This window comes from Neofelis nebulosa, chromosome 9 (genome assembly GCF_028018385.1).
Source record: "Neofelis nebulosa isolate mNeoNeb1 chromosome 9, mNeoNeb1.pri, whole genome shotgun sequence".
NCBI lineage: Eukaryota > Metazoa > Chordata > Mammalia > Carnivora > Felidae > Neofelis > Neofelis nebulosa.
Window position 1 is genome coordinate 135436139 of NC_080790.1, and position 10979 is coordinate 135447117.

The 10979-nt window shown below is 54.1% G+C and overlaps 1 protein-coding gene across 2 annotated transcripts; it reads left to right on the top strand.

The window, feature by feature from the left end:
- Nucleotides 1-540: 540 nt before the first annotated feature.
- TFAP2C (transcription factor AP-2 gamma) lies at nucleotides 541-10410 on the top strand. 2 transcript variants are annotated; one of them, XM_058686043.1, is made up of 7 exons: nucleotides 541-822; nucleotides 2452-2937; nucleotides 3054-3105; nucleotides 4287-4503; nucleotides 5070-5188; nucleotides 7261-7405; nucleotides 8816-10410. In XM_058686043.1, the coding sequence occupies exons 1-7, from the start codon at nucleotides 775-777 to the stop codon at nucleotides 9099-9101; spliced, it is 1353 nt and encodes a 450-aa protein (XP_058542026.1). In that variant the 5' UTR covers nucleotides 541-774; the 3' UTR covers nucleotides 9102-10410. The 2 variants fall into 2 exon arrangements, with proteins under 2 accessions (XP_058542026.1, XP_058542025.1); XM_058686042.1 differs by lacking the exon at nucleotides 541-822 and adding an exon at nucleotides 1946-2252.
- The last annotated feature ends 569 nt before the right edge of the window (nucleotides 10411-10979 follow it).

Sequence of the window (10979 nt, forward strand, 5' to 3'; positions counted from 1 at the left end):
AGAGAAGGAAGGGGAGGCGTCTCTCGGAGGGATTGGGGCTCCGGCTGCGAGGTCCCAGCCCAATTTAAGTCTCCGTGAGTGGGCGGGTGAGGCATTTCAGGCTCTAAGGGGGACCCCAGCTGTTGAGATGCCCGCAACGCGAGGTCTCTTAACCGCAGGTGACCACGTCTTTCGGAGGATGGGGGAGGGCGCTTCAGGAGAAATAGGGGGGCTCTTAGGTATTTGCAGCCGGGGCCCCAGCGCTGCCAGTGTCAGGTGTGGGCCTGGGGGGGATGGACGACGGAAGGCGCGGCGGGGGACCCCGACCCAGCGGGTCCGCGGCTGTCAGAGAGGTGCCCACGCCCGCCCGCCTCCCCCTCCTCGCCCCCCGCGGCGCGGGTCTCGGCGCGGCGCCCCGCCGGGGTGCAGGGCGGAGCTAGGCTGGGACTGGCTGGGGGCTGCCCCGCCCGGCGCCGGGGCCTTCGTGCCGGCCCCCGGGGAGGAGTTATGATAATTTCCTTCTCATTAAGGCGCCCGGGTCCCCCGGCTATCGCCGGGACACACAGTGCGGGCGCGGCTTCCCGGGTCCCCGGCAGCGGCTTCTACGCGCGCGGCGGCCGCATCCACGCTCGCGGAGCCGCCGATGCGCGTCCAGTGACCGGGACAGCGAGGCCCTCGCGTGGCGGGGGCGGCGGCGGACGCCCAGCCACCGTGACCCCCATTTTGGATTTACCGCTCGGGGGGTGGGGGGAGCCTGGATTTAACTGGCGACTGTTTTGGGGGACGCCGGACGCCATGTTGTGGAAAATAACCGATAATGTCAAGTATGAAGAAGACTGCGAGGTGAGCTGGGTGCAGGGGCGCAGCCCGGCCCCGCCCGAGTCCAGCCCGGGAGGCGGGGACCCACCGACCGAGGTCCGGGCGCGGGCGCGGGCGCCGGCGCAGCGAGCAGGCACCAGCCTCTGCCCCTCGAGGGGACGGGGTCCGCTTTTGCGGACGCCCCTTAGTCCGTTTCTCCCGGGCCCTCTTCCTGAATCGGGCCCTTCCCCAAACCACCCTCCGGAACAGGGCCTGGAAGGAGACCGGCAGATCCCACCCACAGAGCTTACCGGTCGGTTTCGTGCGAAGCAAAACAGCCCTTCTTTCCCTTTTCTCGGAAGAGCGCCCCGTCTACAACGCTTAGACGTGGCTTTTACGCACGAGATCTCCGTCCCGAGGGGTCAGATGAGGCGACCTGCCGGCGACACCTTTGCAGAGTCCCCTCCGCGGCGGGCTTGTCACCTGCCCCGCTAACTCGGGGAAACCAGAAAACAACCGAAGTTTGGCTCTCCAGAGAAGTGGGGGCTGGGGAGCGCCGGGGGGGGGGGGCGGGGGGGCGAGGCCAGATGGGGCCGTAAGCGCTCGGGAGTGCTCCAGCCAGTCCGACAGGTTGAGCTAGAGTTTCGGAGAGTGGGAGGGAGGCAGGCGGCGAGCGGGAAGAGGAAGACGCGGGCGGCGGGAGGTGTGCGCCCGGGCGCTGGCAGAGGGGAGCCCGGGCTGGGGGGCGACGCGGGCGGGGGGCCGCGCGCCCGCGGGACCTCCTGGGGCTGCCCCTGTTGGCGGGCCCGGGCACTTCCGCTAGGGGGCGACAGCGCCCGTTTCTCCTAGTTCCCCGCCACCCCTGTGACCCCGCGAACCCAGGGAGACGAGTCCTTTAAGAATTAGGTCGGACAGCCTGGAGGCGAGGGACGTGCGCAGGCGAGGTTGCCCAATATTCGGGGTCCTTAGTTCTCCCCCTCTGCCCCGGTTTGTGGGGATACTGACCGTGGCCCGGCAGGGCGGCCCCACTGGGTGTTCCCCGCTCGGTCTGGACCCAGCTAGCTGGGGCGGAGTGGGGTGGGGAGCAGCCCTGGCCGCGAGGCGTTCCTCCCCGAGTTCCTCGGGCGGCCTTGGGTGGCGGGCCTGCCGGGGAGCGTCACTTGCCCGGAGGTCTTTGTCCTGAGGGCGTGGAAGGGAGGGTCCTTGGGGCGGGGAAGATGCGCACTTCCCGCTTCGTGCGCTTTATCCGCGTCTGCCGCTTCCCCACGTTCTTTTCGTCTGGCGCCGCTGACATGTGCGGGCTAGTGAGCGAGCGCAGTCCTCACGGTGCCTACAGCATGCCGACTTCCTCCCCGGGCCCGGGCCTCAGCTACTCCCGGCCCAAGACCTGGGGTTCGGATCCGGCTCTTCAGAGCGCCCCGGGCGTCCGACCTCCCAGGCCTTCGCCGCCGGGCTTTGAGAGCGAGTTCCCCCAGGTCTTTGGAAGCCTCTTTTCCTCCGCGGACTGGCAGTTCGCAACGAATCCCCCGGCGCACAGCGCCTCTGGGTGCTCTCTGGGCGGAGGGCAGGCCCCACGAGTCGGGTCCCCGGGGACGCACGGCTCAGCGCAGCGGCTGCAGCCACTTCGCAGTAGCGGGGTTTCGTACTAGCGGGGTCTCTGCTTCTCTCTCCCAGGATCGCCACGACGCGAGCAGCAATGGGAACCCGCGCCTCCCCCACCTCTCCTCCGCGGGGCAGCACCTCTACAGCCCCGCGCCGCCCCTCTCTCATACTGGAGTCGCCGAGTATCAGCCACCACCCTACTTTCCACCGCCCTACCAGCAGTTGGCTTACTCGCAGTCGGCCGACCCCTACTCGCATCTGGGAGAAGCTTACGCCGCTGCCATCAACCCCCTGCACCAGCCGGCGCCCACCGGCAGCCAGCAGCAGGCCTGGCCGGGTCGCCAGAGCCAGGAGGGGGCTGGCCTGCCCTCGCACCACGGGCGCCCGGCCGGCCTGCTACCCCATCTCTCCGGGCTCGAGGGTGGCGCCATGAGCGCCCGCAGGGATGCCTACCGTCGCTCCGACCTGCTGTTGCCCCACGCGCACGCCCTGGACGCCGCGGGCCTGGCCGAGAACCTGGGGCTCCACGACATGGCGCACCAGATGGAGGAGGTGCAGGTGAGCGACGCCTCGGCTCTTGCCCCTCCTGCCCGGACCTGTTTGCCCCCCAGCCTGTCCTCTCCCCTGCCCGGCCTCCCCGGAACTTAAGGGAAACTTTGTCGTTTCTCCCCCAGAATGTCGACGACCAGCACCTGCTCCTGCACGATCAGACTGTTATTCGCAAAGGTAGGCAGCGAGAGCAAACTTTTTTCCTCCCTGGGCCGCACCTAGCCTGGCAGGGTTGGGGGCATTTGGTGGCCACCTTGGGACAGTTGTGGTAGGGAAGGGACCGATGGAGGAGGGGGCGGGGGTTGGCTGGAGGAACATAGGCTTTTAGGAGAAAGAAGAGGGCATCGCTTTTGGAGCTAAATGAAAAGGGGTGGTGCTAAAACTCTTAGGAGTTGTTACTCCATAGTGTTCTCTTGGAGACTAGGGCCCCTTGAATTTCATGGTGTTTTTACAGTGTTAGTCTTCCAGAGTGAGTTTTAACACTGACTTAATTTGGAAAAAAATCAGACCACGCACCTTGGTTGGGTGGTTGATGCTGTGGCAGTTGTTGAGTGGATGATTGAATTTCCCGTTTCATAAATGCATGTGGCAAGGATCCCCAATTCTGACCCGCAAGAAGAGGTTTTGAAACAGTTTGGCCTACCAGATAGACAGCCTTCAAAGGACCAGAGTGGGACGATCTGCCAGAGTCTGGGTTTATGCAAGATAGTGGGGGAGGGGATTTGGAAAATTGGATGGGGGGGAGGGGGGAATGTCTCAAGAAATTAAGTTACAGACTGAGGGATTGCCAGTTTGGCTGTTTTGAAGATGGAGTGGCCCTAAATGAAAGGGAGTTGTGGTCTGCTACTTGAAGTTAAACTCCTTGAAATCAATTGGGAAATGGTTTTTGAAGAACAGCTCAGAAAATAAACCGAATTTCCCAGGAAACTTGTAACAGGGCAGGTTTGTTTGTATTTTTAAATTTACCGTGATCAGCTGCACCGAGAGGTTTCAGCAAAGGATCTGCGCGTGCCGGGCGATTCTGGTGGTTCTTAGACAGAGGAAGGAAAAAATCCCCATGTATGTAGGATTGAAGCAGTCTTCTGAAAACCAGTGTTCTAATTAAACACATTTTAACAGTGGCTAGAAAATGAAAACCCTCCACGCTTGGGGTCATGACTAATTAGCTTTGCAAGGTGTTAACTTGTGAATTTCAGATTCGATTATCTTTGAAGAATTGGACTTAAAAAAAATGTGCTTGCCCAACACACAACGCTGTTTGCTTAAAGAGCTCTTTCAGCTCGGGTTAGAGGTTTGAAAAGGTCCCTTTTTCGTAAACGCAGCTCTCGGTGACTGCCACGTCTAATCTTCGTTCACAGGTCCCATTTCAATGACCAAGAATCCGCTGAGTCTCCCTTGTCAGAAGGAGCTGGTAGGGGCTGTGATGAATCCCAGCGAGGTCTTCTGCTCGGTCCCTGGAAGATTGTCCCTCCTCAGCTCCACGTCTAAATACAAAGTGACAGTTGCTGAGGTCCAGAGGCGATTGTCCCCGCCTGAGTGCTTAAACGCCTCGTTACTGGGAGGTGTTCTCAGAAGGTACATGGGGGCACATTCTGGGCACGGTGGTTGGGTTGGTGTACAACCCAAAAGAACCAAGGAGGTATTTTTAACGTTTATGTAACTTTCATACCTAACACTGAATTCTAATCGGCTCAGAGTTTTAGTACATTCCTTCTCTTTTAGAAAGTGCCAGATGCAGAAGGAAGTGCTAAATCACGCCAGCAAATTATCATTTGGTTAGAATTTGATTCCATTATGCGATGGTGGCGTCCCTATTAGGGGGAGAGGAGCTCCATGGGGTTTGCTACCCCGGGGGACTTGGGGGGCTGCCACAGTTTTTAGAAGTGAACATTTATCTGCTCCAGTACCTTTGCAATGTTCTGTGACTGGGGGGGTGGGGGGGGGCAGAATGTTGCTGTAAAGAAAGATGTTTGAATTTTACAGGCACTAATTAAGTGAGGGACTCCCTGTTTCACTTGATTGCGACCCACATAACGTAGATACTCTTGGACAGATTTCAGTGTTGGTAGCATTTGAAGGATGGAGAATATGAAAGTGTGATTTCTTGAGAAGAGCCACAGTTCACTTTTCTTTTGACTCAGAGCCAAATCTAAAAATGGAGGCCGGTCCTTGCGGGAGAAGTTGGACAAGATTGGGTTGAATCTTCCCGCCGGGAGACGGAAAGCTGCCCACGTTACCCTCCTGACGTCCTTGGTAGAAGGTCAGTGGGGTTTTGCTTTTGTTTGGTGATGTTTTTTTTTTTTTAAATTTTTTTTTTTTTCAACGTTTTTTTTATTTATTTTTGGGGACAGAGAGAGACAGAGCATGAACGGGGGAGGGGCAGAGAGAGAGGGAGACACAGAATCGGAAACAGGCTCCAGGCTCCGAGCCATCGGCCCAGAGCCTGACGCGGGGCTCGAACTCACGGACCGCGAGATCGTGACCTGGCTGAAGTCGGACGCTTAACCGACTGCGCCACCCAGGCGCCCCTGTTTGGTGATGTTTTAATATGTTGCTAGGTTGTTTGTGTCTTTAATGCTACTCTGAAGAAAAGCTTAAAAACAGCCCTGTCACCAGTTGAGAGATGAAAGTGATTTGTCCCGAGTTCATGGCAATGAATCACCGTAATTTTTATCAAAGAAGTTAACATTTAAATACCTGCCTGCTTAGCCATCCTGTTCTGGGTTCTCCAGCAAATCATTATTAAATAGAAATAGGTTTCCCAGACCGAAGAATTCACACCGTAGGGTGTTGGGACATTTCCTAGAAGTGAACCAGTTTTTGAAAGATGCACTCGATCGACGGGTACACCTTTCAAAAGCTGGTTGGTTATGTATCGGTGGGAAGAAGCCCCGTTTCTAGCTTTGGTAGCTGGGGAATATCAGGATTGTGGTCGGTGAAGAGAAAAGCCTTTGTATACGCAATTCACAAGTCCTTTGTTCATTTCCCCCATGGGAAAAAAAAATTAGTGGGGCCCCTCTCCCCAGACCTAAAATAGTAGGATGTAACATTTTCATTTATTGAATGGGCCCCTACCCCCAATCTGGAAGGGAGCCAAGAATGCAATTACAGCCTTTAAAAAATAAAGGGGAGGGGGCAAGGGAAAAGGGAAATATATATATTTTTTAGAAAGACCAGCTCATTGTTGCCCAGTGGAACGTGGGGAGGCTTCTCCCGAAGCCTGGAGCAGCCTCCAGCCCTTGCCCAATCAGCAGGGCGCTGGGCTCCGGCTAAGGGCAGGGGGAGCCAATGAGGGGTGGTCTCCCGGCAGCCAGGCAATCTTTTGAACACTGTCTGTCCCTGGTCTCATGGCGCGACTGCCGTGCCGAAAGCGACTTGGCAGAGCCCCGCTCTACCTTTTTACGGGTGTCTTTGGGGGTCAGGGCCAGGAGAAAGGAGCTGCCTGCTAGCTGCCCGTTGGAGAACAGCTGTCCTGCATGGAGAATGGTGGGTTCTGTGTGCGTGGCGTGTAAATGCGGCTCCGCTAGGTTTTCTGACCAGCCGGGCGGGGGTGCTTGAATGAGAAAGTGTGTGCCAGAACAATGGTTCTCAGATTCTGATTTAGTAAGTCTGGGGAGGCAGGTGGAAGCCTGGGGGTGGGGGTGGGAGGGGTGCCACTATCTGGGTTTCAGCAAAGCTCTTGCCAGCCGCCCACGGGGCAGCCAGGACCTGGCATCTCTGGTCAGAGATGAGCCCCCTTGCTTTTACCTCTCCCTCTCTTCGTCCCATGATTTGGACAAAAGGGGGTGAGTAGTCCAAATCGGTATTTGGGGCCCTAAACATTTCCAATGGAAACGCGTGCCTTTCTTTTCTTAAACATTCTAGAGACTTGCCTCCTTCAGGAATGGGGCACCCTGAGTTAAAAAGAAAGTTCTACGTCAAAGACCTCATCCCAGTTTCATAAAGAGAAGTGCCCCATCGGCTTTTGTCAGAGATGCTTGTCTTTAGCATTTCCCTTCCCTTGTGTCCACAATGAGAGCTTTTATAATCCAGAGAAAGCATGGGTGTGTCAAGAATCTGAGTTGGGTCGAAGACTGGTGAGCCCTGTTGGAGGGCAGTGAAAAAATTCAGGGTCTTTTTTTCCCCACGCATGGTGGGATTTCCTCCTCAGTTCCTAGGGCAGTGAACCCCCTCAAAGTACCCAGGAAGGTCTACTCGCTCGCTGGAGTGTTTTCCTGGTGTGTAATTTCATTTTAAAACGCAGAGGGACTGCGGGGGGGGGCCGGGCCGTCTGGGTTAGCAGAAGAGGGAAGGGAGACCTCCTAAGCCTGTTGCCATTGCTGATTATCCTAGGGGAGGCTGTTCATTTGGCTCGGGACTTTGCCTATGTCTGTGAAGCCGAATTCCCCAGTAAACCAGTGGCCGAGTATCTAACCAGACCTCATCTTGGAGGGCGGAATGAGATGGCAGCAAGGAAGAACATGCTTCTGGCGGCACAGTGAGTATCCAGACTTGAACGTGATGGCTGGATGCCCTCATGTTGAAGTTGGGGGGCCAGTGTAGTCCCCGGGGCTTGGGAAAGGAACCCGCACTTAAGTAAGGGTGTGGAGCGAAAGGAACTGGCAAGAGGGCCTTTTTGGACACGTCAGATGGGTTAACTCTTCGGTAGGATTTGGAAGAATAAATGAAATGAATGTGTTGATCAGTAGTGACTGTTTGGAGCTGCTCAGTTATTCAGCTCAAAGTAGTTACACTACCCGTTCATTATGGTGTCTCCGTATCTTACAAAAATGTGTTGAAAACAATTTGTTTTGGCACATCCAGGAAAGATTGGGTGCCTTCTGCCTCCTGATAAGATTTTTTTATGCTTAAAAAAAAATTTTTTTTAACGTTTATTTATTTTTTGAGACAGAGAGACTGTGAGTGGGGAAGGGGCAGAGAGACAGGGAGACACAGAATCCGAGGCAGGCCTCAGGCTCTGAGCTGTCAGCGCAGAGCCCGACACGGGGTCGGAACTCAGACGGAGATCATGACCTGAGCTGAAGTCGGACGCTTAACCGACCGAGCCACCCAGGTGCCCCTTCTGTTTTTCACATGTCACGATCCAGTTGGATTTGTAGGAGACGTGTGGAGAAACTTTGTCTCAAACACTGCTTCATGCAGCTGCAAGGTTTCTCCTAGAAAGCCGACAGTGAATGGATTTTAAAACACGGTAAAGGGGGCGCCTGGGTGGCTCAGTCTGTTGAGCGTCCGACTTCGGCTCAGGTCATGATCTTGCGGTTCGTGGGTTCGAGCCCCGCGTGGGGCTCTGTGCTGATAGCTCGGAGCCTGGAGCCTGCTTCGGATTCTGTGTCCTCCCCCTTGTCTCTGCCCCCCACCCCCGCTTGTGCTCTGTCTGTCTCTGTCTTTTAAAAATGAATCCATAAAATGACGGTAAATGAAGCAGAAATCGTACAGTCAGGAAATGGGGCAACAGTGAACCAGTGTGTGCAAAGGGCGAGTTTCGGGGCAGCGTGATTCTCCGTGTTCTTGAAGAAACTGGTACCGAGCTGCACCAAATAAAGGGCTATCTCGATACCTTTGGGCTGGAAATCCGGACTCCACCTCTTTCACTAGTCCCGGTGACCTTGGCGTTTTGACGGGGGTTAATCCTGTTACCTTTCCTAATTGCAGTGAGGATTAACGAAGATAGTGCTTGATAGAGTTTAGCTCCGGGCCTGGCACAAAATAGGTGCTAAGTACAACTTAGCTCTACCGTTAGTGTCCAAGTCAGTCTGTCTGTTTCTCTGGTGCGGCCACGTGTTCTGATTGCCTCCTGGGGTGTCATCCTCAGGGCGATTTGGCTCTGTCCCCTTGACCTGTCAAGAGCCAGACTGAGCTCACAGGTATGCGCTGACTGTCTCCACAGGCAAGTGTGTAAAGAGTTCACAGACCTTCTCAATCAAGACCGAACGCCCAACGGGAACAACCGACCCACCCCGGTCTTGGAGACGAACATCCAGAACTGCCTGTCTCATTTCAGCCTGATTACCCACGGGTTTGGCAGCCAGGCGATCTGTGCCGCTGTGTCTGCCGTGCAGAACTACATAAAAGAAGCCCTGATCGTCCTAGACAAATCCTACATGAACCCCGGGGACCAGAGTCCAGCTGATTCTAGCAAAACCCTGGAGAAAATGGAGAAACACCGGAAGTAAGACGGGAGTGAGCCACGGGGCCGAAGAGTCTGGAAGGAAAAAGGCCTCCAAAGTCGTTCTCGACCCGGACGGACTGGGAACCCCTCTTGCCTGGGGACAGTTGGTTACCCGCCTTCCCATTAAAAAGGCCTCCAGCGATTCCTGGATCGTTTACGCGCCCTCCTGGATTCCTTAGTGTTATTTCTGTAGCGCTGAAGTGTGCGTCTCCTTGACTCTGGACAAGTCACTGGAAGGTGACAAGTATTGTTTTATTCTTTTGAGACCCATTGTTTTCTCTGAAAGTGGTGCTACAAGTTTTAGAATCTTTTAAATCCGTTCCCCGGGCTCGAGAGAAAACCCACACGCGTAGCTGTTGAGATATCTGATCGATGGCCATTCACATCAACGGTAACTTGCAGTGTCAAGGTAATGGTTGGCTTCTGGCGTCCACTAAAGATTTATCTAAACAAAGTATTTATCTGGCTTCTAGCTTCTTGAGATGTCAAATCCTGCATACAGTAGGAAGCAAAGATCCTCTCTGCTCAGCAACCAGCTTATTAATAGCTGGTATTTGACACACAAACCCCTGGTTACAAGGGGCTCTTTGGGTTTTTACGAAACTTGTAGAAATGAAGCCTGCTGATGATTTTGTGTTTTCTTTTGCTGTCTTTTTTTCTTTTTCTTTCTTTTTTTTTTTTTTTTAAACTCAGAGTTAACTCTTCAAATGGGAGACTCGGAAATGACATGTTCCTTTAAGGTACTGAAGCTTTATTTGCATATTTATTTCACATTTTGGTGTTTTGAGTAAACTTGAAAAGGGTAGGCATGAAGCGTTTTTTTTGTTTTGTTTTGTTTTGTTTTTTGTTTTTTTTTTGGCTGCCCGCCACCACCATGTCCCATAGGAGGCTCTGTATTTTGAGAAAACTGTGCGTTGAGTGTACAGATGTTATTTATGCGTAATTTAATGGGGTCTGTAAATATGGGTGCACTTGAGACTTTTTGACAAATGGGTTCGATTTTAATATTAACTTTGAAAGGTGATGGGGTAATCTAAAACACTAATTTAGGCTTTATTCATAGGTACGCAGGGTATTAAGAATTAAGAGGGTCTGGGCTCTGTTCTTGATGCGGAAGATTTCTATTTAATTGAAACTGTTCAAAAGCAATAACTTTGGGTCTCGTTCCCATCATGCTGAACCGGAAGATGGGTGTGCGGTACTGTGTGTGGGGGTGAAATGGAGGTTTGGAATTGAACTCCACATCTGTAAACGTCCCCCAGATAATTATTGTGTATACGATACCTGTATAATAAAAAGTATTCTCGACAGAAGCCGTGAAAGTCGGGTTACAACTTGGTTGTTGTTGTTGTTGTTGTTGTTGTTTTAAGTCTCTAGGATGAGTAGAATAGTGGCAGAGCTAATTTATGGTTGGCCGCGGCTCGCGGCTTAGCTCATGGGACTGAGCAGGGAAGGTGTGTGCCAAGGGAAGGCTGAAGAAGTTTCATTTTCTGTCCCTCGCAAGGCAAGACGGCTCCGCCGCGCTGCGCTAGGTCTTACGGTCTTAACGCCCATGGGCGGCTCGCAACTTTGTGTAGTACCTCCCTCCTGCCACTAGGGCGGCCGGGCCGTGCGAGAGTCCACAGTTTTGGAATACCAGCTCTTGTACAAAGTGACCCTGTTAAGAAACACTGTGGTGGAGTCACCCCCCCAGAATTTGGAGATGGAACCGAAACTGACGGTAGGTAATCTTGGGCGCGGATCCTTCTTGGGAGGATTTTTGCATTCACTCAAACTCAAGCAATGGAAATTGTAGGCTTTTCGTTTTCGGTTCAGTGAAATTCTCCATCTTGGCCACAGGGAGGTTGGGTCTCCGCCCTCCGCTTGGGGAGCAGAAGAGGCT

Bases quoted from the DNA above. Each gene is read 5' to 3' on its own strand.
- TFAP2C (XM_058686042.1), top strand. From the start codon at position 1,995: ATGCGCACTTCCCGCTTCGTGCGCTTTATCCGCGTCTGCCGCTTCCCC. The intron at 4,504-5,069 runs GTACATGGGGGC...CTTTTGACTCAG, and splicing joins CTGGGAGGTGTTCTCAGAAG to AGCCAAATCTAAAAATGGAG. The intron at 7,406-8,815 runs GTGAGTATCCAG...CTGTCTCCACAG, and splicing joins AACATGCTTCTGGCGGCACA to GCAAGTGTGTAAAGAGTTCA.